Source organism: Daphnia pulex, chromosome 1, assembly GCF_021134715.1.
Source record: "Daphnia pulex isolate KAP4 chromosome 1, ASM2113471v1".
Taxonomy (NCBI): Eukaryota; Metazoa; Arthropoda; class Branchiopoda; order Diplostraca; family Daphniidae; genus Daphnia; species Daphnia pulex.
In genome coordinates, this window is record NC_060017.1 from 4,368,256 (window position 1) to 4,394,865 (window position 26,610).

The 26,610-nt window shown below is 42.5% G+C and overlaps 2 protein-coding genes across 4 annotated transcripts; both read left to right on the forward strand.

Annotated features, from left to right (window-relative positions):
- Positions 1–383: 383 nt before the first annotated feature.
- Positions 384–24,610, forward strand: LOC124194950 (cytohesin-1-like). Of its 3 annotated transcripts, none has more exons than XM_046589377.1 (12): positions 384–578; positions 8,220–8,293; positions 21,079–21,146; positions 21,525–21,662; positions 22,105–22,233; positions 22,350–22,462; positions 22,638–22,786; positions 22,895–23,006; positions 23,151–23,269; positions 23,429–23,504; positions 23,684–23,789; positions 23,951–24,610. In XM_046589377.1, exons 1-12 carry the CDS (start codon positions 533–535, stop codon positions 24,036–24,038), a joined length of 1,218 nt encoding a protein of 405 aa, XP_046445333.1. In that variant the 5' UTR covers positions 384–532; the 3' UTR covers positions 24,039–24,610. The 3 variants fall into 3 exon arrangements, with proteins under 3 accessions (XP_046445333.1, XP_046445324.1, XP_046445316.1); XM_046589368.1 differs by lacking the exon at positions 384–578 and adding an exon at positions 2,231–2,749; XM_046589360.1 differs by lacking the exons at positions 384–578; positions 8,220–8,293 and adding exons at positions 13,130–13,614; positions 20,186–20,600.
- LOC124194942 lies at positions 16,290–20,178 on the forward strand. Its single transcript, XM_046589349.1, has 5 exons — positions 16,290–17,900; positions 17,986–18,093; positions 18,164–18,382; positions 18,458–19,030; positions 19,100–20,178. Exons 1-5 carry the CDS (start codon positions 17,315–17,317, stop codon positions 19,942–19,944), a joined length of 2,331 nt encoding a protein of 776 aa, XP_046445305.1. The 5' UTR covers positions 16,290–17,314; the 3' UTR covers positions 19,945–20,178.
- Positions 24,611–26,610: the final 2,000 nt, after the last annotated feature.

Sequence of the window (26,610 nt, forward strand, 5' to 3'; positions counted from 1 at the left end):
AAACCAAAATTGTGACCTATATCTTTTTAAAAAGGCTATTACGGTAGTGTATCAGGTACAACATTTTAGAGCGTGTCCTGCTAACCCAGCGGATGCGGTCGAAATATTATATTTAAGGTGCTGCCGAGTTTTATTTCAGCTTTAGAATTACAGAGACAAATAGATAGCCTTGATTTCTCAAAAAGTCTATGACAAAACAAAAATAGAACAAATGGTCTCATACTCTCAATTGAAATAGATAAGAAATCCATTGAAATGAATAAAAAATGTACTGTTACATTGTTACTAGATTTTCATTTACACTTTTAAAAATCGACGAGATTATCGTCACGTCACGAAATGTATTGCCGATAGTTGAGATTTTCCCCGCTAGAAGGCGCTTTCCGCAGACCACAATGGCGTCTTATTGTTGACGATTAACGGTCCAAACAATCTGCCACATTCTCTTTTTTAAGTTAATAAATCTCAAATCAGTGCATTGCCTTCCACGTAAACTGTAATCAGTGATTGAAGCTTCGTTATCGTTGCTATCATGCAGACCCAGACTGTTTCTTCCGCCGAGATATTCAAAATTGCAGGTAAGAAATCTTGAAGATGGATAAAGGTGTACGTGTTCTCGGATGCAAATGAGGACAAGGATGTAGCAACTTGTACTCTGTCAAAGAGTTGTACGCATGATTTTGTCAATTCAACTCTCAAGTTATTAGATGCTGGCAAGGCTCCAAACAGAGGCCTTCATGAGATGTATACCTCCCCCTGCTGTTTGACTCTTTCATGAGCATGGTGTCTCGTTTTGGGAACAAAGCCCACTTCAAAACTGTCATTGGCCTTTTCCCAGTCTTTTCTCTTAGATGAGAGTTTTATTTGTGTGAACCACACATGAGTGGCTATAGGTTTCTAAAACTATCCCGTTGAGTAAGCTTTGGCTGAGAAAGATGGCACACTATGCCATTCTGTCTTCGTTACTCTTCTGACTTGATGGTCACTGCTCACCAGGAGTGTGTGTGTGCGTACTACTGGATGCTCTCTCTAAGCTGCTCTTCTCCTTGCTAAACTCAACTGGCATTTCAAGTCCGTGTACTGTACACACGTTCCAGGCTATTGGACGTCGTTTCTGGCTAGCATGGATTTGACCAAAAATAAAGCTGGACTTTGCTGGTTGGCTGAGTGTCGGTAACACGAGACCGACCACAACCCTTGAGGCAGCCACTGTGCTTCGATAGACTCAGCAGCAGATGAAAGAGAAAAGAACAATAATCAAAGAAAGAAAAGAAAAAACAACAAGAACATTGGGGTAATGAGATGAGAACGGAAATGCCGGGCTGTTCCCCCCACTGGTTTTTCCACCGTTCACCTTTTAACCCTTAAAAGAAAAAAGAAGGCCGAGAGCGAATCCGAACCTGAACCCCCTCTCTCTCTCTCTCTTACGTCGAGCTCATCCGCTCTTAAATGTCCCTCATTCCGCACAAGCCTTCCGGGCTCTCCAAAGGGAAAAAAGGGGGGAAAGAAAAAAAAAAGATACAAAAGGGAGGAATACAGGTTTTATTTTTTAGAAAGCCTTTAAAGATCACATAACCCAAAGGCATTTTTCACGGCTCTCGATACACGGACGTGTTGAGCGTGCCTAGTTAGTTTTTTTTTGTTTTTCATTTTCATTTTCGAATGAAAAAAAAAATGACGCATTAGATTTTCTGTTGATTCAATGTTGTTTTTGTCTTCTTCTTCTTTTTTCTCCCCGCTTCTAACCTCCCCCAACCTCCACGTACCTACCTTCCGGCGTCGTGCATACATCCATCATCCCGCACGACCCAAACTGCAAGCTCACCTTCATACCGACCGCCCATATATGCTGATTGGTATTGTTTCGCCCCGCAGAGAGATGGTGTGTTGTTGTATACTACCATATTATTCAGAATCTCTGCATCTTTTTTTCTTCTTTTCTTTCTATTCCCTCAAATGTATAAAAGAATCAATAATGTAACTTCTCTCTCTCTCTCGTTGGACTTGAAATGATGGACGATGCTGACTGGCTAACGGATGGCTAGCGTCCGAAAAAAGAAGGGGAACCCGAAACTACTATCCAGTAAGGGGGGGGGGGGTGATGGGTTTGGGGGGGAAAGATGCTCTTTCTCTCGTCTCCCCGTTGGGTAAAAACGAGAGAGAGAGGAGAGATGGAGAGACGACAAGAAAAGAAAGAAAAGAGAGCGTAGTATACGACGTATAGTATAGTGGTGGTAGTAGTATAGTATGCACATGGAGGGTTCCGGCGCTGTAGTACGTAGATAGGCAACTCACTGGCAGCGCACCAGTCAGTGTCCAACGCTCAGGTGGAACGGTCGTGTGCATTGAAACTCTGGTGCTCTTGTGCTAGTTGCGACAAATAGTAGGCAGAGACTCTCGAAAAGGGCTATACAAGTACAGCAGTTGAGTTGTTGTTGTTGTGCTGTGTTGTGTGTATTGTGTTACTCCTCTCCCTTTTGAAAGTTCATTGTGTTGGTGGTGTTTGTTGTTTCGGCCCCGGCTGGTCTTCGATAAGAAGATCGTCGAAATAAGAAGCACAAGAAGAATTAGAAGAAAGAGTTATTTGCTCTGGTTTCGAATTCCCCCCTCTTCATCCCTTTGATCCTTTTCATCGGAGACAGACGCGAAAAACAACAAACAACAACATTTGATTGGAATTCAGACATGGCCGTCGTCAACGGATTACAGGCGGCTACCGGGACCCAGTTGGAAAATCTCATCAACAAGTGTGAGTGTGCGTTAGGGAGAGAGATAGAAATGCCACGGCTACTACCTGGCATCATCTATAAAGAGCTCTAAGAAGACGAGAGGATAACATAGTAGTTGTCTAGTCTCTTTTTTCTTCTTCTTTCTTGAGATGTTGCTGCCTGTTTTTGTGTGTTGGTTTTTACTTTCACAAAAACTCCGGCCGCTGGATCATCATCATCCACTTCATCTTCCTTTTTTTTGTTGTCGTGGAATGTCCGTGCTATAAATCCCACCAAGAGGGAAATGATAGTGAGGGAGTAGTAGGAGTAGTAGTTACATGAGGGCGATATCTTTTTTTTTTAAGGACTGGTTACACCATTCGTGGAAAAACACGCCGCAATGGTCAATCTCTTTTATATTCCACCACCCCTATCCGACGAATAAAAAAAATAAAAAGGTTATTGTGTACAGAATAGTGAGACGGGGGGAGAGAGAGAGGGAAAAAAAAGAAACGGGAAGACATTACGGCTGATGGGCCATCAATGGACAATCATCAAACGGTAGCGCTTGTCATTAAAGGTCCTCAAAAATGTGCCGCCAAACAGCAGCAGGTCTCTCTCTCTCTCTCTCTAGCTTCTCTTTCTATCTCACGGCATTTCAGATAGAAATAGACGGAAAGAATTGCTCGATGAGCTCATCCAAAAATACGGACACTTTTTCTGGTCAGGAGCCCCCCAGTCCAGCAGTTCCGGTAGTACCCCCTCTCTGTTCTCCTTGTTCCTCCTCCTACTTTTTTTCCCGTCATTCTCTTTGATTCTTTTATTCTTTTTTACTTTCTTTCTTTCTCTTCTAAAAAGCAAATGATGAGCGTTTCGGTCGGTCTCGTTTTTCCCAGGGATCTGAACGTCCAGTGCCAAGCAGCTACACACACAAACCGTGGGCATATCTCTGGTCGAGGTGTGTGGCTGCTGTCCTTTGGACCCTTGTTCATTCTCTCGCTCGGCTCGGACGTTGTTGTTGGCATTGTTGGCACTGTCGAGATGTGTGCATTTGTGCTCACTGCTGTTCATCATTTTGAATAGATGGGGAAAAAATAGAAAGAGATACTTGAATATGTTCCAGTTTTTCTTCTTCTTCTTCTATTTTTCCCTCTTGCTCATCTTGTGAATAGAGGCCGTTACAAATTGGGTTGACGTTAAGCCAGGTGTGGTCCTTGGGACCCCCGAAAAAAGTCCCACCGATAGGCCGGACACGCATCTAGATAGCCTCTTACACTAAAACTCACTTACTTCTTCTTTTTTTTCTCTCAGCTCTACGAGTGTCTCCTATTTTTAGGAGCCTGGAAACAACAACAAAACAAAATAAAAAAAAAAGGAGGCAGGTTATATACGTTTTGTATACGGCGAGAGAAAAGTTTCTTTCGTTTTTACTTTCGAAAGCTCTCCAATCATGTGATGAATAGCTCATCCATCTTCCATCTTTCTGGCTCTCCAGCTCTTTTCTTAGCCATCTGAAGCAGCAGTGGGTGCTGGACGTTTTTCGAGTTGTCTCCACCTGGACGACAAGTTTCCTCCTTTTGAGACATTTCTCTTTTCTCCGAAACATTTCTCTTTTTTCTCCCGAGTCCCCCCCCCCCACCTTTCAAGTATTTGTGTGAGCGCAACCCACTCGGTTTTTTCTTGAAGAGCGCCCCATTCCTGGACCCGATGGAACGTAATTATTTATGAAAACGACACCACAATAGGGTTCATGGGATTTTCGGGTCAAATATTGGATCAAATCGGAAAAATTGTTGAGGAGGGAGCTAGATCTCTTTTTCGACGCGGTTCATTGAATCTCTGCGGTCTATAAAAGGCGAGGGTGGGTGGGTTGGTTGCGTCTACAAGAGCAGAGAGCAACAGATTATGTTAACAGCGAATAATGGAACGCGTAGTAGTCGTCTGTCTGTTGGTGGTGTTTGAAGAGGGCCCTCGGATTATGACACTCTGAGCATTTCGGCGCTTTGGAATGTGCCGGGGCTCTCGATGCGATCGCCCCCAGAAGAGAAGAAGTAAAAAGCAACGGTCGTGACAGAAAAGAATGGTGACAATCCCAAAAGCCGTGCCCTACTGTTCGGTAAATATTTCCGATTTCCGCCACTGCATCAAATGCAGCCCAGCGTTATGTAGTGGGTATTAGAACTAGAAAGAAAGAAAGAAGAAAAAAAAAACGACGGGAAAGTGTATATAAATACGTCAGATTGTCTGCACCAGTCCTATAACGGAGAGATAATTTCAACAATGGAGATTAGCATCGACCCCAATAGATATAATGCCGAGGTGTTTCGCGCTGCCAGTTTTCTTCTTCCAAAATAGTTTTCTTCTTCTTTTATTTTGTTTTTTTCTTGTTGTTTTGAGGCCGCGGTCGTGCGCGTATTATTTTCTTCTTCTTTCACGAGAGAGAGAGAATGAGACGATCGGAACATTTTTTCGGCGGAGGAGATGAGTCAAAAAGAAACGAAAAACGTCAAGAAAAAGATGCCACGGCGATGATATGATGAAACGTGAGCGACGAAGGGCGAATGGAAAGGTGAGACGGATGGGTCCTTGAACTTAGCCAGCGTGTACGTATGTATGTATATGCATGTTGTAGATACGATCGCTCTTTTACGCCAGATAATGTCTCATGGCTTTGATAGTCGTCGGAGATGGCGGATAATCAGTTGGATTCGATTAATTCTCGTTACTCGCAGAGCGGAAAAAAAACAAAACAAAACACGTTTTCTTCTTATTCTAAACTTTTTTTGGAGGTTCGGAGCTTTCCATTATTATAATTATGCAGACGCAACTATGTGTGGCTGCTATTTTGCACGTTCGGAGCCCAACCTTCCCTCCCTCCTCCTCCTTTTTGATGTTTCTATCCCGTTTTTTTTTTGGTCTCTCTCTCTTTTACTTTTCTCCTTGAAGAGTTGTAGCTCGCGTATGTACCTCGTCAGATTTCGCCCTGATGATTTCTTTATAAGATCTATGCGCGCATTATCGGGTGATTGAGTGCCGAGGAGAACCCGCCCGCCCGCGGGACGGACGACCTTCATGGTCGCTAGCTCAAGCGTGAACGTGCGCCGTGTGTCAGCTCTCCGTCAAAAAACGACGGTAAGAAAAAAGATAAGAAAAAGAAAAAAAGATTCCGGCAGGATGATGATGGCGGGTTCCGTTGCCGTCACTCGAAAATCGTCCTCTAATCGTCGCCTCGTGTAGATTTAGACGTGAGACCGCTGAGGTGTGAATTCCGGGGGTGCCTATTATTTTTTCCCACTCGTTTATGACGGATGAAACGAAGCGGAAATCATTTTGTTCCATCGTCTCTCTCTCTCTCTCTCTCTCTTATTATTATTCAACAGGGAACGCCCTGCCGTTTCGTTTCTCTCTTTATGATATCATTTTATTTCGTACGTTCTTATTTTTTTTTCATTTGTGAATTGTTTTGTTGTCTTTTTTTTTTGGTGGGGGACCCTCTCCTATTTCGGATACTTGTGTCGCCCATTATTTAAACGTCCTTGTCCCGACACTCGTTCCTGTTTTTTAGAGCTCGTCCTTATCGACTCCACCCCGTAGAAATCTTGTCCCGACCGGACGGACGGGTGAGAGAAATGTTGAGATAGGAAGGAAAAAAAAGGGATTGATGTGGCACACGGATTGAGTTGTGTGTGTGGTCTGCATTTTGAGTTGTACGTTTCTAATTTTCCAGAATGAAATCCTAATTAAAAACGATCGCCGGTTTTTATTTTTATAAATTTGAATAAGTGAAACGATCCTGTTTTCGCAGGGAAACGTTTTCAGACGACATTTATTCAGGAATTTGAGCAAATTTCCTCCTAATTGAAAAAATAACAAATAACATTTAAAGAAACAAACTAAAATAAAAAAAATGCGATTAATCGACTTTGAAAATAAAAATAAAAATAAAAAAAGGAAAAACTCGCCAAGATTTTCCGACACACTGCTTTTGATTCTCACATTTCACACACGGAAGAATCCGGGTCTAGATTTCGTTTCATGGATTCCGTCTGTGTTTTTTTTCTTCTTTTTCTTATTTTCTGACTTCTTTTTGGCTGTGTGACTTTGACTTGGCTATGGCGCCATGGCTAGATAGACCCCTCCCTTCCACTCCCACGCTGCTTTGGCTCTTCTCTCCATTCACCACCACCACCACCACCGAAATGACACCCGCAACATCGGCTTTTGTTTCACACTCCATGTCTCTCCGAGGGTTGGAAATGCCTTTTTTTTTATTATTTGTTGTCAAGATGTGCTGCGCACAGAACCGAAAAAAATATCAAGTCGAAAAGGGAAACTTAACGCACACCAGCAGCTGATGACGTTTCATTCCGGAAAGAGGGTGTAGAGTCTAGCTTCCGTATCTAGTCAAATTACTTGTGCTCTGTGTGTGTATCCACCAGCAACTCGAAAAAAGCCAACAGCCAACTCCCCCTCATCATGTTTTTATAAGAGAATTTGTTGGTTTTTTGTTTCTAGTTTCTCCCCCAAACTTGTTTTTTTTTTCAAAGAAATTTTGTTGTTTTTATTTAGGAAATTTAGGAAAAAGGCGCTCAGCGTATGGCCTTTTTTGGGTTGACACATTTTTTTAAGTTAGTTTTTCCCTCTGGCCTGAAGTAATAGAAGGGCCAGGCCGGGGCCGTGGCCGGGTTGGGGTGGTCGGCCGGTCCATATGGAAACGCCAGCAGAGAAAAAGTAGTTTTTAGATTCTTCCTAGTATTTTATTTTATTTTTTACCGACCGCGACCACCTGCTTCCGTTTTGCCCCAAAGGGAATGAGAGAGGAACTCTCTAACTAGCAGATTAATAAATAGTCGATGAATAGCCCCCGTGGTAGGTGGGTAGATTATTGTCCTATTGGAAGGGAGAGCTGGAAAATGAGAGAGAGAAAGAGAGAAAAGGGGTTCTCACGATCACGCTGGCGTCGTTATGTGAAATACACCGAACAGAACAGAACAACAACATCACAAAAAGAAAAAGAGAAATAATGATCGTCGTAATCATACGCTGGGCTTCGGCTCGTCATCAGCCAGCTTTTTTTTTTCTTTTTATATATTTTATGTGTGTTTATATGTAAGAGGAACAACACAAACAGTGAAGCACGGGAGAGAGCACACACACACAAGCGATAATTATGACTGCCAGAAAATCGTCTGAAAAAAGAAGGGGAGGGCGGTTGTGTTTCCATCATTATAAACTCGACGCTCATTGTTCCCCTTTTGTCAACGGCCAAGCGACACGTCAATTCATCATTATATAATATTATGATGATGATTATTATAGAGTCTCCTCTCGCTCACATACAGCCCCTGCCAGCAGCTTCTTCATGGGCTCGTTGGGGCGGTTGTAATTTTGTGATATCATATTCGTTTCGTTGGTTTTTCCGTTTTTCGCCTGTTTGATATTCATTTTTGTCCGTTTTCTTTTTTCTTTTTTTCATAAATTTTTTCGGGGGGAATTTCCATCGCCCAACAGATCTGACGCCAGCCGAACAACAGCTGCTCGTCGAGATCCGACGCCGGAAAACGGAACTGCTGAACGAAATACAGGTATTTTATAATCCTTTCTTTCATTTACTGGGTAGTTTAGTCATTTGCATATCTCTTTTGAATTGGAATTCGAAGCTATTTGGTTTGAAAATAAAAGAAAAAGCCGGAAATCTTTCGAGCTTAGCGGTAGGTTTTTGAAAAGAAATAAAATGGAATAAAAATGGAAAATGAAATGGATTAAACAAAAAAGTTGGAAGGGGGGAAATGAAATGCCATGCTTTAGTTAATTTTATGCTCGGCAATTTTTTCCCTTCTTTTCTTATTATATTGGACTTGGTGTGAAGTGTTGAGTATGTTGAGGTTCCCATTATACGCTACGGCGGCGGCGGCGGCGTGGGAATCGTGTGCATTAATGATCGTTTAAACTAAGATCTTTTTCGTCGGCTTTTCATAGTCGCATAATGGTTGATTTCCATAATAATAGTAGTAGTGGTAGTTGTAGGTAGTTAAAAAAAGAAAAAAAGGGAAGAAGAAGAAGAACAACCCCCCGCACCCTCAACCCCCCCCCCATTCTTTTCTTCTCCTTTTTTTTCTCTCCCAATTCCTTTCATCTATTTTCTCTCCCCTCGGTTGTCCATTATGCAAGAATGCGACCCACCACAATCCACAAAAGGAATTTTTTCTCCTTCCTCTACTTTTCCAGCTTCTTCCTCAATCTTCGAATTTCAAATTCTTTTTCAACTTGACATTTTTCCGGAGGGTGCGCTGAATTCGTTCGTTATCTTATCGCTAGATGGCTTCGCGATCGAGGGGTTTCGCAGTCGACCGCTAGATGGCGTGGATGGCTTCGAATGTCCATTTATTATTTCACACTTGCCCAAATATTTTTTTTCCGGTCGATTTTTCTCGGGCGATAGCGCTGGACCCGCGGTTCCGTGAAATCGGAGACGTTGCGTTTCCTCTTGGTCGCCGACGGACTGGCTGTCATAAAAATCCGAGAAAACTATAAATAATAAAATCAAAGCGTGATGCCCGAGGATGTGAAAAAAGAGTGTGAATACAGCCGAGAAACAAAAATGTATACAACACACACAAGACACGCGCACACGTATACAGCCATGGGTGCTGGGCGTTGGAGCTTTAAGAATTTCCTTTTTCTCTTTCTTTCTCCCCGAGTCAAATAGTTGAGGAAGTCTTTGAAAATGAAAAAGAAATAGGAAACGGAAACCTTAAATAGAGAAGAAGAAGAAGAAGAAAAAAATAAATGTAGAGAGAAAAGGAAATCTTTTTTGGGATCGACTGAACGAAACAAAATAACGAACGGACTCGGGGGTAAAAGTCGGAAGACCGCTTAATGGATTTTTGATGCTCGCCCTTCCATCCCACACACACACACACACTGTGGGTGTCTTTTCTATTTGTGACTCCGACGACTCCGACTTGTGTGTGTGTTTTTGTCAACGTCGTGGAAATGGTCATATCCGCTTTTTAAGTCGTTCCCATCTCTCCCATATTAAAAGGAAGAAGAAAAAAGAAAGAAACTAGGGAAGAAGAAGAAGAAGAAGAAGATCCCATATATTATTATTAAGTTCCCTTAAGCGTGCAAACACGGGACCCCTAGTCCGTTAGGAGTCACAAAAGCAGACACAAACAAGGCACACGTCGGTTCTAATCTTATCACCGGGGCGACCTCATCCGCGCTCAGTCGGATGAACGAACAACAACCAAACAAACAAACAAACAAACCCAACTCTCCCTCTTGATACCCCTCTACCCCAGCCCCGCTCTTCCAAGTGGTGAACCAATAAAATTGAATGAAAATAATTAATCCGGCTAGGAGATTTAAATCTATTTTGGTTTTTCAGATTTAGAAAAAACTTTTATTTATTTTTGTATTTTGATTTTTTTTACAGTTAACCGAGTCGAGATTATTTGAGTGTAAATAGAAAAGTTGAAAGAAACGACCCTTTATTTGCTTTACAAAAACCACCCACCGTTATTTCGTTTTTTTCCCAGTTTCGCCCCTTTTCTTTTTCTGTGTTCTGGGAAACTAAAACAATTAAAGAACAATACAGTTGCTTATACATATATACGTGCACACAGCACTGAGTCTAGAGTGCCATTGGGGGATACATATAGTCAAAGGACAAGAACAACTCGAGAGACAGTCAAGTGGATGGCTCTTTCCATCTCTTTTAAGCTTTTTATTTCTGTTTTTAAAAAGAAAATGTTTCGATTCCAAGTGGGGATGGCTAGCGCATATTTCGTGCGTACGTACTTGAAGGGGGGAAGGAAGAACAACTTTGGTGTGCAGATCTATTCCTTTTAATGATTCTTCTAGTGTTGCTAGCCCTTGACCGTACCAGGACCAGCGAGAGAGAGAGGGAAAACCTTTTGGGAATTTCAGTAACTTTTCCTATGAAAATTCCAGACAACTTTATCATCGCCAACGGACCCCAATGACTAGCGCACGGAGTCAAGACGATTGCCCGTCGTTTAAATTTGCTATTCTTTCGCAAAAACGGAAAAATTCCAAAGTCAAATTTTAATAGATGCGTGTTGGCGGAATTCATCATCATCGCATTTCAAACGAAAAAACCATTGCCTCAGAGATCTTTAGCTGCCCACCACGCAAACAACCACAGCACTGGCGCTTATATGTCTAGTGTCGTCATATATTTGTGCTGTCTGGAGGACTCCGCCTACTCAAATCCACTCAGTCCAGCAGTCCAGCAGCAGCAGCATTCTCTTTTTTCTCGGCGAAATTTATATTCCATCTCTGCGGAGATGACAAGGTCTTTCATGGCAATCCTTTTCCAGCTCCTCCCCTTTCATTTTCTGCTCTGACAGGTCGGGCGACTCTCTTTGGAAAAAGACAGAACGAAAGCCCCACCACAGCCGTTTAGTTTTTGTGTGCCTACCTATTCCTTATTCAATATCCCATCTATATGTTACGACTTTTGCTTGGTTGTAAAATCAGAAAAATACGAAGAAAAACAAATTCCAGGCGTTTGATCGTTATTCAAAATGAAGTGTTATTCTTGTCCTTCGGTGGTGGAGACCCTTGACAAATGAAGCGAACGAAAAGGAACGTGAACCAAAGGCAAGAAAACTAGTCACGGCTGCTGTTGCTGCGCCTTTTTTTCTCCACCACCATCACCATCCACTCGGTTTCTAATTCTGTCAAACTGCAGACGACGCCACGTCTATTTTCTCTCCTCTGCCGCGCTAAACCGTTTGGCTTCTTCTCATTTTTCTTTTTCCTTCCATTTTTTTTTTGTCAATTTTTGAAGAATTTCGGTCGGAATTTAAAAATAAAAATGTGAGACAAGAATTTTTTGGCATAAGAAATTAGCCTTGATTGAGAGAGGCGACCGAAATATGGGAGGTCTAATAGAATGACACACGCCAGTGGTGGTGGTGGTGGGGGCCAGTAGAGATTAGGGCGACGCCATCCGATCGAGAGATTTCTCGTTCACCATTTCGGACTCTGAATCCTTTTTTTTTTTATTTTTCTAATTGGGTCGGCGACGACGTATTTTATAACTATCGGCGACAAGAAAAAACAAACTTTGGTCCACGATGGGGTAGGGCTGACAAGTTGCCGCTATCACGCGGGAAACGCGTCCCGAAAATAAAATAGAATAAAAACAGCTCGTGCTAGATTTTTTGAGAATTTGATTTTTTTTTTAAATTTTTCTTTCTAATTTGTTTAATTCTTCCCATTATTTAGCAACACCTCATCTCTCTACATCTCCTCCTCCTACCACCCACACACAAAAGTTTGTTTGTCTCGGTTGTTTCTTCACTGTGTTTCGAGTAGATTAAAAACGAAAGAAAGAAAACGGGAGGAAACGAGAAAATAAGGAATAACGAAAAAAACAAAAGGATTGCATCACTGCGTGAGCAGAATAATATCACGCAGCTAGCCCCAACTTCGGGTCGACTCTATCCCCCCCCCCCCCTGGGCGTTTTTTTGTTGTGCATAGTAGTAGTAGAGAGGTCCTGGGAAAACCGGTCGCACGCAACTTGCTTGCTGCTCTTTTCTCCGTGCTGTGCTTCTTTTGTCTTGCGCGCACGGGAATAACATCTCCCAGGCAAGAAATAAATAGACCCGTCTTGAATTCTCTCCTTTGGGTTCCTAACACACACAGTCTTCGTCGTATCTTAGGTATTTTCTTCTTCTTCTTCTTCTTTGCAGGGGCAGTTATGTGGGCCCCCCTCCCGGTCTATGGCCGACTTGAATAATGAGCGAATCAAAAAGAAAACTGGCGGCGCAGGTTACTATACCCAAACTTTTTTTATTTTAAAAAAGAAAAGAAAAAAGAAGATGGTCGTCGAAGTAAATAGACATTTGTGTGTGTGCCATATAGAGGGGACACACACACACACACAGACAAGGGCCTCTTGAAAAAAGAGAGCACCGTGATTCACGGCCCGACCTTTTTTTTGTTATTTTATTTTTATTTTTCAAAAGAGGAGAGAAGAAACAAACGTCGCATTCGCAGATGCCCAGTCACGAGAAATATTTTTTTTATTATTTCATTTTGGCGCTTGGGTGCCACGGTTCAAAAATTTTCATCTCCCTTTCACGACCGCAACAGAGAGAGAGAAAAAAAAAGGCACAGGACCGTGACGTCATGAAGATAGCCCGACATGGTGCAACGCCCACACGGCCCCGCTCGCCAAGTGAAAAAATGGGCGGAGACTTTTTGATATTTCTCCTCTCCTCGTCACAAGTTTCCCCTTTAGGGGAGAGCTGCTGCTGCCGCTGCTGCTGCTGTGGTGCCCTTTAGAGAGAGAGAGAGCAGCCCCATGTATATTTTCCTAACCTACACAGTCGACTCCCGTATCAGCTGACTTGACTGGGCTAGAGTGTGTGTGGCTGGTAGTAGTAGGAGATGTTGTTGGTTGGGGGGGAATTGCGAGTCAGTCAGTCAACAGAGCCAAGAGTGTGAGGTGCGTGCGCTCTTGCGCTCTCCATTTTCTTCCAGCCCGCTCGACGTGTATGTGTGTGTCTATGTGACTCAGTGTGTGTGCGTGCCTGTGTGTGTGTGTTGGTTGGTTGGTTATCGCTTCCGTCGTTGTTGCTGTTGTGTGTACATGTCGATTAGCTTCGCCATGACGATGACATCACCCGTCGAGTTGGCCGGCAAGTCGGGATGGTTCGGCTCTTTACGGCGCAATCGACTCCCAACTACTCCGGACAAGTTGACAAAGTCGAATACCATCGACAAAAATGGAACTCTGACGAATATGACGGGCGCTAAATCCTTGTCCAGCTTGCACAAACTCAGTGTCAACCATCATTCCACCACGGTGTTGAACGAGCGGCTGGACGTGTCGTCGTCGTCGCCCAGGTCCAAGCCGAGGTGGCGGCTGGTCACAATCGAGGGGGCGGAAACTCAAAAAAGTTAAAAAAAATTACCCGAAAAGTAAAAGGTAAATCGCCAAAAGAAATTTGTTGGCGCGAAATGACAAAACATCAGATAGGGAAGAAAAATGGGGAAAAAAGTTAAAAAACAAGGAAAAGAGCAAATTTTTCTGTTTTTGATTACAAAAAGAAAAAAAAATTACCCGAAAAGTAAAAGGTAAAGCGCCAAAAGAAATTTGTTGGCGCGAAATGACAAAACATCAGATAGGGAAGAAAAATGGGGAAAAAAGTTAAAAAAACAAGGAAAAGAGCAAATTTTTCTCTTTTTGCTGACAAAAAGAGAAAAAACCAGACATTTCGGTTAAAAAACCTTTTTTTTCAGGGGGAAAACTACAAACTTATCAATGCTTAAGGGTATTTCGATTAACGCGACACCTAGAACAATTCGTCGCAGTTCATTAGTCACATCGCTACTTTCGAGTACCGATGGTTGTAATCATGGATGAAAGTGAAACAAAGTGCGTTTTTAAGTTGTTAGAAAGCTATGATGTAATTCTAGCCCCTCGACTGATTGCCTTGCTAAAAGAAGTTGATGTGAGTAATCTTAGAACTCTAAGTAAACTGGATTCGCCAGAAAGAAGAGCTAGCCTCGAAGAGGCCATTCGCGAAAGTGTTAGTGATCCCATGCGCTTTAAAACTCATGAAGAAAAGTTAGTTGTTCTGGGTGAGAAATTTGCGAGTGACCCATCAAAATTTAAATTCTCTTTTGGGGAGAAAATTACGCTAGAAGAAGTGGTAACGATGTCAAAACGTATTTTACAAGAGTACTCAAAACAGTACACCTTTTCTCGTTCGACGTTAAAGCGGAAGAGCTCAGTCCGTCATGATGCACCGATTCAAAAGAAATCTCGCCCTGAAGTCGAGCCTGAAGTTGTGCTATCAAATGTTTCCGGTGGCCCATCAACGGCTGCATCGGCTGCTGAAGATGAATCAGCCGTACCAGCACCGCTGATCAGGAAAGGGAGAACCCTTCACGAATACGTCATGAAGTGGTTTCAAACCACAAAGATGTTGGTTGAAAAGCAAATTGCTTATCTTCCAACTGATTGTAAAATTATAGCTGAAAGCAGCTCAATAAAGTGTTTGAAGTGCGACGTAATACTTAAAACCGGTGTAGACGAATACGGCGGCTGGAAGATAAGTCACTTCGTAAGTCATCATCTTCCAAGGTTCCACAAAATCGCTCCTGAGCCGCAGGAAACAAACTCACATGAGCCTGTCGCGGATCCAACGCGTGTCCTCAACACGGTACCTTGCACGGTACCAGCACCTATTGTTGAGTATAAAAGATAAACAAACTGGACAGTGCGGCAACGCAGGATAGCCAGGAAAGAAGAGAGGGGGAGAAGGACCTACCCAGACAAAGGAATAAGAGAGGGGGACTCAGTGCTGTTGACGATTGTGGCTAGGCGAGTAGCAATACAAAGCGTTCTTTGCAGCAAACAGGTTCACGTGTTAATTTCTATATCAACAGGTTATGGGCCCAGCTGTACGCACAGCTAACAGCTACTCTGTCTGAACAATTATTTTTTTTTGTGTGTGTCCCCGGCTAACTGTTCCCAAGAAATTAGAAATTCTTTTCTGGAGTGATGGAGAAAGATGGCCGCCGCCATGTTGTATGGTGTCTGAATGGGAAAAACTACGCGTCTTGGAAATTTGGAATGAAGCTGGCGTTACAAAGTGTTGAGCTTTGGGAAGTCGTGAACGGGACTCAACGGCAACCTGCTGAAGTAAGTTTATTGATGATTTATTGTTTTCTTTATGTGTGTGATCCGTGCCTGACAACAACGCGATATGAGATGCCTATCTGTGGCGTGGTACCAACTATTAAATTGACAAACTTAGATCCCGGCGTGAGTGCTTAATCTCTGCCACTTGATTTTGTTTTTTGTGTGTTTGTGTTTGCTGGACATTTCTCTTTTTTGTGTTTCTTTCTCAATCTGTTTGGTCACTCTGGCTAAATTCCATCATATGATGGTGGACAAGTGTGTGCTAGAGTTGCAAGCATCTAGGAGACAGCTGAGTGTTTTTCCACATCGAGATGATGTGAGGGAGATTCCACATTGAGATAATGTGAGAGGTATTCCACATCGAGATGATGTGAGGGAGATTCCACATTGAGATAATGTGAGAGGTATTCCACATCGAGATGATGTGAGGGAGATTCCACATTGAGATAATGTGAGGCTGCCATGGATATCACAAACCTAACCATCTTCTCGTTTTGTTACCACAATCAGAGACGCAATGCTGACCAGGTGATTGAAAATGCAGCTGATATAACCAACTGGAACAAGAGAAATACCACGGCAATGCAGAACATATTTGGCGCCATCAAAGAAGACCAATCAAGGATCCTGATGTCTTGTAGCACAGCCCAAGAGATGTGGATGAAATTGGAGACTGAGTATGAAGAAGATGCCGCAGACAATGCACCTCTATTGTGGACAAAGTTCTATGGATGCACATTTCGACCAAGCCAAAGTGTATCAAGCTTCCTGACTGAGTTGGAACAGATAGCATTCCGTCTGAAGAGCCTCAACATAGCTATTGATGATAATCAAATAATGGCAAAGATACTCATGTCGCTTCCTCCAGAGTTCCGTGTTTTTGCCTTTGCATGGGACAGCACGCCTGTTGCAGAGAAAACTCTCAAGAAACTGACTACTCGCCTTATAGCATTGGACAAGAGCCTGCGCAACGACGAAGAAGCAAAATCGACATCTGATACTGCCTATCTCAGTAAGCCGAACAGAGATGAATCACAGCACAAAGAGCAAGCACTTCCTGCCCAGTACGGTCAGAACAAAGGAAAAAGCCACCCTTCCAGTCAACATGCTGGTATACCGAGAACATGCTGGGAGTGCAACTCCACTACGCATGTTAGAGCTCAATGCCGTCAATACAAACGCCGGCGTGAGAGAGAAGGAGAAGAAGCGGACAGAAAAAGGAAGCGTTACGATCGACATGACAGAAGAGATGATAAACTATGTAAGCTCCCAGGAGCAACTGGCCGATGCACTCACGAAACCCCTGGCTGCTCCACGCTTCAAGTATCTCCGTGACAAGATTGGCGTTCGGGGTGTAGGGGAGGTGTAACTGAAGAGTTAAAGGAGGCTGATATTTCTTTTCTTATTATTTGTCTTGTGACACTGAACCTAGTATTTATGTCTGATTCAAATATGCTGTGTATTCTGTGCTCATGTTTATTTTTGGGGGTCCAGTTTGAGGGGAGGTGTTGAGTATAAAAGATAAACAAACTGGACAGTGCGGCAACGCAGGATAGCCAGGAAAGAAGAGAGGGGGAGAAGGACCTACCCAGACAAAGGAATAAGAGAGGGGGACTCAGTGCTGTTGACGATTGTGGCTAGGCGAGTAGCAATACAAAGCGTTCTTTGCAGCAAACAGGTTCACGTGTTAATTTCTATATCAACACCTATTACCAATAACGAGGCAACCACTGCCAACTTGATCAATCAAAATTTTTGAATGCCGGGAACGAAAATGCAGCTCTCGTTCCCGGCTTTGTTAAACCGACGTTGTTAAAGTGGCTGTACAAACAATTGTTGTTGAATAAAAATAAGAGAGCTAGAGGACGACGCTTCACAAATGAAGCACTTATTCGCTTTTGTGTGAACTTCTATTGTATGGCCGGTAAAAATTCGTATGAAGTTCTGTGTGCAAATTTTCACGGCGCCGTCCCTGGTCTGCGTACAGTCAAATCGAAGCTCTCTCGGTACGATAGATCCGTCCCGGAAGGTGTAGTGAACGTCAAATATTTAAAGGATTTCCTCATTCAAAACAATTTACCTCTCATCGTGTCTATTAGTGAAGACTGTACCGCTATTGTGTCACAGAGAAATTATGACAGCGCTTCTAATTCCGTGATGGGTGTCAGTCTACCAATGGAAGCAAACGGACTAAGAAATCACAGACGCGCGGTAGTCACAGATATAAAATCAATTGTCGACGTGTTTGAAGAGTTCCCTCGAGCAACGCTGGTGCTTGTAGTTATGGCGCAACCCCTAGTCGACAGCATTCCGCCGATCCGTATTCTTACATTTTGTACGGACAACAAGTTCACTGCGGAGGACGTAAAGGCTCGCATGCATTCGATAATAACAGCATTAGCAGCGGAAGGGATTCTTGCCCTTGTTTGTTCCGCAGACGGAGATGCCCGCGAAATGAAATTTATGCGTGAAACGGAAGAGCTGGGTCTTCCGGTTCCAAAAAGTATATATAATTTTTTATGCATTTTTTTCTTCCAATTTTTGAGTTCGTCTTTTAATTTTTTCATGTGAAAAATTCGTTTGTAAAGGTATCCCTGTTGGCCAGGAAACGCTTTATTCCCTTAAAAAGTCATATTTTTATTTTGCTGCTATTAAAATCGGATGTGGCATATCAGTCCAGGATCCCATTCATTTAGGTATAAATTAATGAAATTGTTAAAAAATTAAAATGTAAAAGAAAGTAATAACGAATTTTATTTATTTCAGTGGCGAAGTTGCGAATGAGACTAATTAGATCAGAAAAATTTATAGCGATTGGCAATTACATTGCTTCACCGGTCCACTTGCAAACCCTAATGAATCAATATGATAAAAGTCGACATCTGCTAAAACCTGAGGATCTCAACGCGCACGATAAAATGAACTATGGATCGGCAGAGAGATTATGTCAACCCCATGTTTCCCAACTGCTCCAGCATGTTGAAGGTAGTAGGCTATACATATGAAGGCGAATTCTTTGAAAGAGTTAGAAATTTTTTTTATTTGTGCGAATGTAAATAGGTTCGGAAGCGACGCAGTTCTATCTTAGGTTGATGAATTACTCTGCTTCAAGTTTTTTGGATAAAAATTTGTCGCCACTGGATCGAGTATATCGAATGTGGTACGTGGTGTTCAGTCTACGACTGTGGCGCTATTGGATCACCTGTGATAAGGCGTACACTTTGGCTGCAAATTTTATGACACTAAACGTGTATCTTTGCGCCGAGTTTAACGCTCATGCTTTGGTACTTATAGTATTAGCCTTAAAAGACAAACCAGAAGCTTTCAAACCATGGCTGTGTACCAGCCAACCATGTGAAAGTTACTTCAGAGGTGGCCGCTCTTGCACTACAAACTGCTCAACAATGGTGAACTTTACCGCTCGCGAGTTTTTCAAATCTCGATGCCGCAAAATTGATGCAACCATTCGCCTTACATCAGACGGAGTGAAGGATGGCCTGTCCTATCCTCGTTTCGAGCGCCCTTTTGACCAGCCGACAAACCAACGCGTGTGGGAAATGCCGTCGATGGCAGAGATGGACTGTAAAATCCGCGTTGCTCTCGCCGATGCCGAAAAAGATTTGAAAAAACTAGGTTGATAACCATTATTCGATTTAAACCAACCAGCAATTCCTTTTTAAATTGTTTTCCTGTAATTAATAGGTTTGCGAGTATCCGGCAAGGACAAGTATTGCTTCAATAAGCAGCTAGCTGAGCAACTTTTCAGAATTAAAAAAACAAGAAAAAAAAATGACAATTCGACCTCGTCGGCCGATTATGAATTTCTTGACGAGAGCGATGAATCGCATTTTGACCTAAGAGAAGATGTTTTCAGTCGAGAGGCTCAGGAAAATAACTTGGAAGAAGGAGACAGGGATTATGAGTTCGACACTCTTGGGGCTGTCATGAATGGCACATTCCGTGATCTTTCAAAAACTCATCCCGTTCATGATAACATTAAAAACACAGCCTTTGCTACTCTTGTCCGACCTGATGGACACACCCAAGTTGTTTCCAAACAGACAATCTGTTGGTTTCTAGAGGGAATGGTGTGGAAAAATAGCAGCGACCGTAAGTGGAGATTTGCAGGTTGCCCCTCTGGTTTTTTTAAAAGAAAAAGAACAATCACAAAAGTTGAAAAAACTACCCTCAAAAACGGCCTTTGGGCAGTTTTCATTACAGCAGATGGACGAGATTATCTCCTCGGACAAGTTCTAGCCTTAGTTGCAATGGATGGGAAAAGTATTCGTTGTGTGAATGAGTGGAATGTGGATGAAAAAACAGAAACCCGTGTTCTGTGTCAATGGTACAATATGGTTAGAGAAAACGGGAAGCTAACGGGTAAATTGACTAGAACATTTATGTTCAGTAATGGCTATTATTCCTGCAAATACTATATATGTACTTGTCCCATCCCTAATTCTGTTCAGCTTGAAGATGAAGACGGTTTACTGTTTGATGTAGAAGTTGTCAATCAATTGTCCCGCTTCTGTCAATTTAAAGAATAAAATCTGACAACTCTGCTGTATAACCGCCTCCGGTAAAACAAAAGTCCCAAAAAACCATTTATTTCGCTAGAAAAGTTAAAAAACACAAGAAAACCGGGAAAAGAAAATAACCTACGCATAAGCAAAAACCCTATGTCTTGTTCAGTCTTGTTGTGCTATTTGTCTAATGGCGCGGAAAACTTTCCAAAAACAACAAAAAACTCTCACCTACAAAAAACTTTTTTTGAGTTTCCGCCCCCTCGGTCACAATTTTGGGCGGCGGTCGATCCAAGAAAAGCGACTCGTCCGTCGACATTTCCGACCGGAACTGCGACTCGACAGTGACGGATCCGTCTAGACGTCCAGCAGCCGTCACAGTTGCACTTCCGAGTGTCAAGGAGCAACTGGGTGACGACGACCGGAATCTCTCGCAATTCTGCACTCTGCCCCGGAAGCGCTCGCCGCAGAACCACCTCCCGGATTGTGGGGAAAACAACAGCGGCAATGGCAACGGCGGCGGATCGTCCAGTCGGGTGTTGCCTCCGCTGTCGGCTTCGACGAGCCGATCGCGAGCCCACACGAGCAGCACGGCCTCGCTGGATCGACGTAAAAAGCGATCCACCGTCTGGTACACGATTTCCGAGAGCGAAGTCTACGGTGGTGGCGGAAGGAGCAGAGTGAGTTTATTTTCACTGGAAAACAACCTGGAACCGACCCCTCGGAAAAAATGGGAAAAGTTAGAGGGGATAGAGAGAGCTAGGATGGAACGAGGGAGCTGTATAGATATAGACAGGGGTTGTTGTTGTTGTTGTTGTTGTTATTGTTGATGTTAGCATCACGGCTTGTTGGTCCGTTGCGTTCGTGCCTACGCCTAGCCGTTCCGCCCTGATGAGCCTGTCATTAAGCTATGTTGCCACTACCATCATCATAGTAGCGTGAGAGGGGCTAGGCTCGTTCCCATTGGTTTATACTGTTATCCCTCCCGTCACAAATCCATTCCCGTTGAACAATGGGCCTCCTCCGGGCCCCCGAAACTCGTTATTCAATCCATAATATTATAACACCCGTCATTCATTTGTTATATTTTTAGATTTTTATTATCTTTTTTTTCTCGAAAAATTCTAAACTATATTTTTTCTTGATTGATTTTGACAGCAACTCAAAGATGAGATCGCCGAAGTCACGGCCGAGATGGAGAGTCTGGACAATACGGGCGAAGACAGGTAAGAGGAAGAATCCGAATCATTTTCTTTTTTCTGTTTTCTTTTTAAAAATGAGTGGAAAAGCAGATCACACAAAGTGCAGAGGAGAGAAGAACTCTCTGCATTCCAAACTTGTGAGCCACCAAATCTTTTTTCCTATGGTGGTGGTGGAAAAAAAAAGTGGTTTTTATCTTATCGCCAACTTGCACAGCATAACGCCCACCACACACACAAGGGGCCCAGCTGTGTGTTTTGAACTTTGAGTCGGCGATTTGATTTTTCTTCCTGTCGTGGTTTTTCTTCTTCTTTTCCCTATCGATTGCAGTTGTGTGTCCAGGACGATGATGATGTGTCAGCAGTTTTTCTAATTTCTTAAAATCTTCTTTTTGATTTTGACAGTAAAAATGCAGCCCGGGCTAAGCAGCTCTCGCTCGGAAGGAAGAAGTTCAACATGGACCCGAAAAAGGGCATTGAATTCTTGTTGCAACAGGGACTCTTGCAGAACACGCCTCAAGACATTGCCGCTTTCCTCTACAGGTACCCAATCTACTACTACTACTACCCCAGCCTTTGCTTCAAAGTTCAGAATTTTTGAGGCTATAAACAAGTCTTAATGATTCACGTCCCGTCATCTACTTGAAGAAGAGTGTCGGCCTCCTCCCTCTCTCTGGCAGTGGGAGGTCAAAATGTTCATTCATCTTTTAATCCATCCGTCGGGAGGGATCATTATTGCTGTTGTTATTATCGTTGACTTGGAGCTGGGGCAAAAGTTTCTTTTAAAAGAACGTCATGAAAGAGAAAGAACATTTTTTCGGCTTTGATAATAATAAGCCCCGTTTTTGTGTGCGCACTTTTGTCGTTGGCCTTTTTTGTGTGTTGGTTTTTCGCTAATAACACACATAGATGGATATAGTCGGTTGGTTGGTTGCTGCCCTGCTTATTTTGTGTATCTTTTTTCCTCCTCGTCGGTTTCCCACAGGGGCGAAGGACTAAGTAAGACGGCCATTGGTGATTATCTTGGCGAGAAAAGCCCCTTCCACGAGCAAGTCTTGAAAGCTTTCGTCGATCTGCATGACTTTACAGATCTCATCATCGTGCAGGCATTAAGGTGAGCTACTCTCTTTTTTCGGGGGGGTTGTTGTTTAGTTTCCAGGCCGTTCTGCTTTCGTGGATTCACATGGACTTTTTGAATGTAATCTACTTTCTCTACGTGTGTCCCAATAGGCAATTCCTGTGGAGTTTCAGGCTGCCTGGAGAAGCCCAGAAGATTGACAGAATGATGGAGACCTTCGCTCAGCGTTACTGTCAGCTCAACCCAAACATTTTCTCCAATCCAGGTACATACATATACCATCACCACCAGACCATTTTCTCTCCTTCCTTGCTCAGCCATGCGTCTTTTTGTTTACCCTATCCGATCCGGTCGCATCTATATCGACTGGAACTTGTTGAGGTGTGCCAAAAATTCGTAATTGGTTTCATTTGATTTCCTCCCCCTGTCAAAACACATAGATACCTGCTACGTCTTGTCGTTTTCCGTCATCATTCTCAACACGAGCCTGCACAATCCCAGCGTCAAGGAGAAGCCCACCCTGGACAAATTCATCGCCATGAATCGTGGCATCAACGACGGCAAAGATATTCCGAGAGACATTCAAGAGGTGAATTTCCTTTTCTCTTCAATTGTCCCATCCAACAATTTCTTCTCTCTTTGGGGACACGACGAGTTATAATACAAGCGACTAACTCTCTTCTTCTTCTCCTGCCAGAGTATCTACGATAGTATCAAGGCTGAGCCTTTCAAAATACCCGAGGACGACGGCAACGACCTGATGCACACATTCTTCAACCCGGACCGTGAAGGATGGCTATGGAAACAAGGTAAGGCTTTTCTCCCCACACACACACACACCGTGGAAATTTTTAAAAACACTTGTGTGATTGTCTTTCGTATAGCCCACCGATTCTTATTCGCTTTTTTCTTTTTGGGTTTTTTTTTTGACAAATGTTTCAAACAAAAAAAAGGTGGCCGCTACAAATCGTGGAAGAGACGCTGGTTCATTCTGAACGACAACTGCTTATACTACTTCGAGTACACCACCGACAAAGAGCCCAGGGGCATTATTCCGCTAGAAAACATTCAGGTATGATATATTAAACCAACAGCATTTTTTTTTTAAAGTGGCCAATTTCCTGCTTGTTTTTCTCGTTTATACCAAAGAAAAACGAATTTCGTTGTTGTTATATCGTGTCAGTCAATCATCATTATCATAAAAACCGAAATTTTTCTTCAAATCCATCAGGTCCGTGAAGTGCCGGATAGGAACAAGCCCAACTGTTTCGAACTCTACGCCACGGGTGGCAACGACTTCATCAAAGGTGCACATATACATATAATCTATCTATCTATAATAATGCAACTTGCTACCCACTACTGCTGGGTTAGCCTCCCGTGTTGCATGCGAAAATGGCATCGTCGACTAGATTGGGAAATGGAGAATCTACAATTCTAAAACGGTTATTATTATTTTTATTTGTATTTTTTCGATTCACAACAGCCTGCAAAACGGATTCCGAGGGGAAAGTGGTCGAGGGCAAGCACACTGTTTACAGAATGTCCGCCGCCGAACAAGCTGAAAAAGACGAATGGATCGCTTGCATTAGGTAAAAATAAACAACAAAAAAATTTGTTCCCAACCAACCCACATCCGTTTCTCTTACTTTTTATCTTTATTTACATTTGCGTAGTCTGTTGTTACTCAACTCAACTCATTTTTTTCTTTTTTCTTTCATTCGTTTTGTTTCTGTGCGGTCGAATTATACAGGCAAAGCATAAGCCACAACCCGTTCTACGACATGCTAGCGGCCAGGAAGAAGAAAGCTCAGAAATCTGGTCATCGAACCAAACCCTGAGATTTTTGTTTCTCTCTCCTCCCCTCCACCAGAAAATTTAGTTTCAATCAAGAATCAACAACGGGAGTGAAAGTGGGGATTCACACCCCACTTTTATTTATCATGACTGAACAAGAGAAGGCTTCTACACCAACTTCCTCTCTTAAAATAAACCCCCCCGCCCCGCCCCCCATTCCAAGTGTAATCGTCATTCAAATGATTTTGACGTTTCAATGTAATTTTTGTTCTTTCATCAATTTCTCTCTTTTCTCTCTCCTTGTCTCTTACCATGATCGTATAAAAAACACATTTGATCTTGATTTTGTTTTCCTGCCAGAGAATATTTTAAAAAAGACATAGAAGTAAGAAAAAAGAAAAAGTTTTTTTTTTTTTTTTATTATTATTTTTTGGTGAAATGTATTTTTTTTTTCTTACCCATTACTTAAAAAAAAAAGACAAAAAATTTCTTTTTTTGTGTGTGCACGATTTACTTAATCTCAAAAAAATCCATTTTCTCCCCCCCACCCCCAACCATTGATCGGCCATGTTTTTTCGGTGCGCGCGTACATATTACACACGTCGATTTTTTTGTATAGACTCTCTAATAATACTACTTCTACTGAAATACAAAAAAATGAAAAAAAAAAGAAAAACTAGATAAGAATGAAAAGAGAAACAAAAAAACAAATGTCTCGCTCTGAATGCTTAATGGGATTTTAGATATTTTCTATTTTTCTCTTTTTTTGGCTTGTCCTTTCTTCTTATCTCGGTTCTCCTCTACATCCGACCTCGATGACGTGATTCTCTTCCGTTGCATTGGAGATTGCCGAGTCGTTGTGGGAGCTCTCGCAAGAGTCCGGGGCCGTAGAGAACTGTGATTATCTTTTTTTCAAAAAAAGAAAATTCTCTTGTCCATTATAAATGTCTTTTCTTTCTTTATTCCACCAACGTCAGTTAATGGGTTTGCGCTGATGTTTTGAATTCGAAAAATAGAACTGGAGCTGAGAGATGTTTCAAGTGGTTGCTCATTTGATATACATGCCATAATGGATCGCCCAGACGGAGCTATTGGCTCCTGGCGTTATTGTTGTTGCTGTTCAATAAAGGAGCATTCGAACTCCTCCGCGTTCAATAACCCAGTGAGAGGCGATCTTTTATTTCTTTTGATCGATTCCTTATTTTATTTTTATTTATTTTATTCTTTTTAAACCCCATCATTATTGTGAAATGGAATTCAAAACCTTCGCTTTTCTTCGTCTTCTTCATTGGCTTCATTTATTTACTATTAGCATATTCGTATGCTCTGAATAAGATGGCGGTGCTACCTCATCATTACATAACTTCCACCAAAAAAATGAATTCGTCTACACATTCAAGCCCAATGCTGGTTCCGCTATTATTATTATACACAAATGCCATTGGCTAGTTATTATATGTATTTCTAGATATGGGTTGCCGGGCGATTCCCAAGGGTTCACGCGCCAAAAATATCGATTCTTCGAGGGGTTCCTTTTATTACATCTGGGAAAAAAATAAGATGTATAGCGCTGCCTCCCGTATAAAGTTTGAGGGTTCACGCTGTGTCCGGCCACCAGCAGTCGCATGTGAACACGACTACGAACATGTCAGCAGATTTTCATTTTTCTTTTTATGGGTCATAACCTTCGATGATATTACACGCATCTTCTTCTCAGAGAGAGAGAAAATTGAAAATTGAAAAAATACACACACGCATAGAAATTGTACTACCGGATTTTTATAATCGAAATCCAGTTTTTTTTCCGATTTGAGAGCGGCACTTTTGTCGGAATTTTTTGATTCGGTCGCGGGAAAAAAAGTGAAGACGCGCCGCCGAGACGCGGGTCCTTGAAAGTTATTGGCCGATGTCAAGATCGGTCGTCTTCAATTTCCAGTTGTTGCTGACGGCGCGCACGGGTTTCCATTTCGTCTATCGCCTATGTGTTGAAACCCGTTTCTTTTGAGATGATTTCTCGTTATCCCGATGATATATTCTCCCGTTATTATTTGTTATTTATTCAAATGCGCGGTCGGCGTTTCCAGCAGCAGCAGCAGCAGCCTTGTGTCATTTCGGCGTGTCCGAGTCCCGAACGAATTAAAACAACACACAACATGATAGCAGCTCACGAAATTAGATAGCGGTAATCAAAGGCTTATAATACGATGCCCAAGAAATAAAAATTGTATTGTCGATTCACAATTGCCAGAGATCCTGATCTTGAAAATTGGATTTTTATGGCCATGCGAAAATCATTCAGACGGAAAACGGACGGGTATTATTTGTCTTTCGAATTAAATTGTTATTGCCCGCCGAAATGTTTATCAACACCATCATCTGACCATAAACGTGGTTTTTTTATGCTACGCTCTAATGCAATCAAAAGATAAAAATCATGATATTTCATTTTCAAATTTGTCTCTAAAGTCGACATGGCAGCAGTGCTGCAATTCCCCCCATTTTGGGCTCGCGCGCATTTGATTAGATTATGTGCAGTCTACGCACACGACGGCAACCTTCACTTCCGCATTTGGCCTTTTAAGGAGATATCAAAGGTGAGCATTGAGATATTGATTT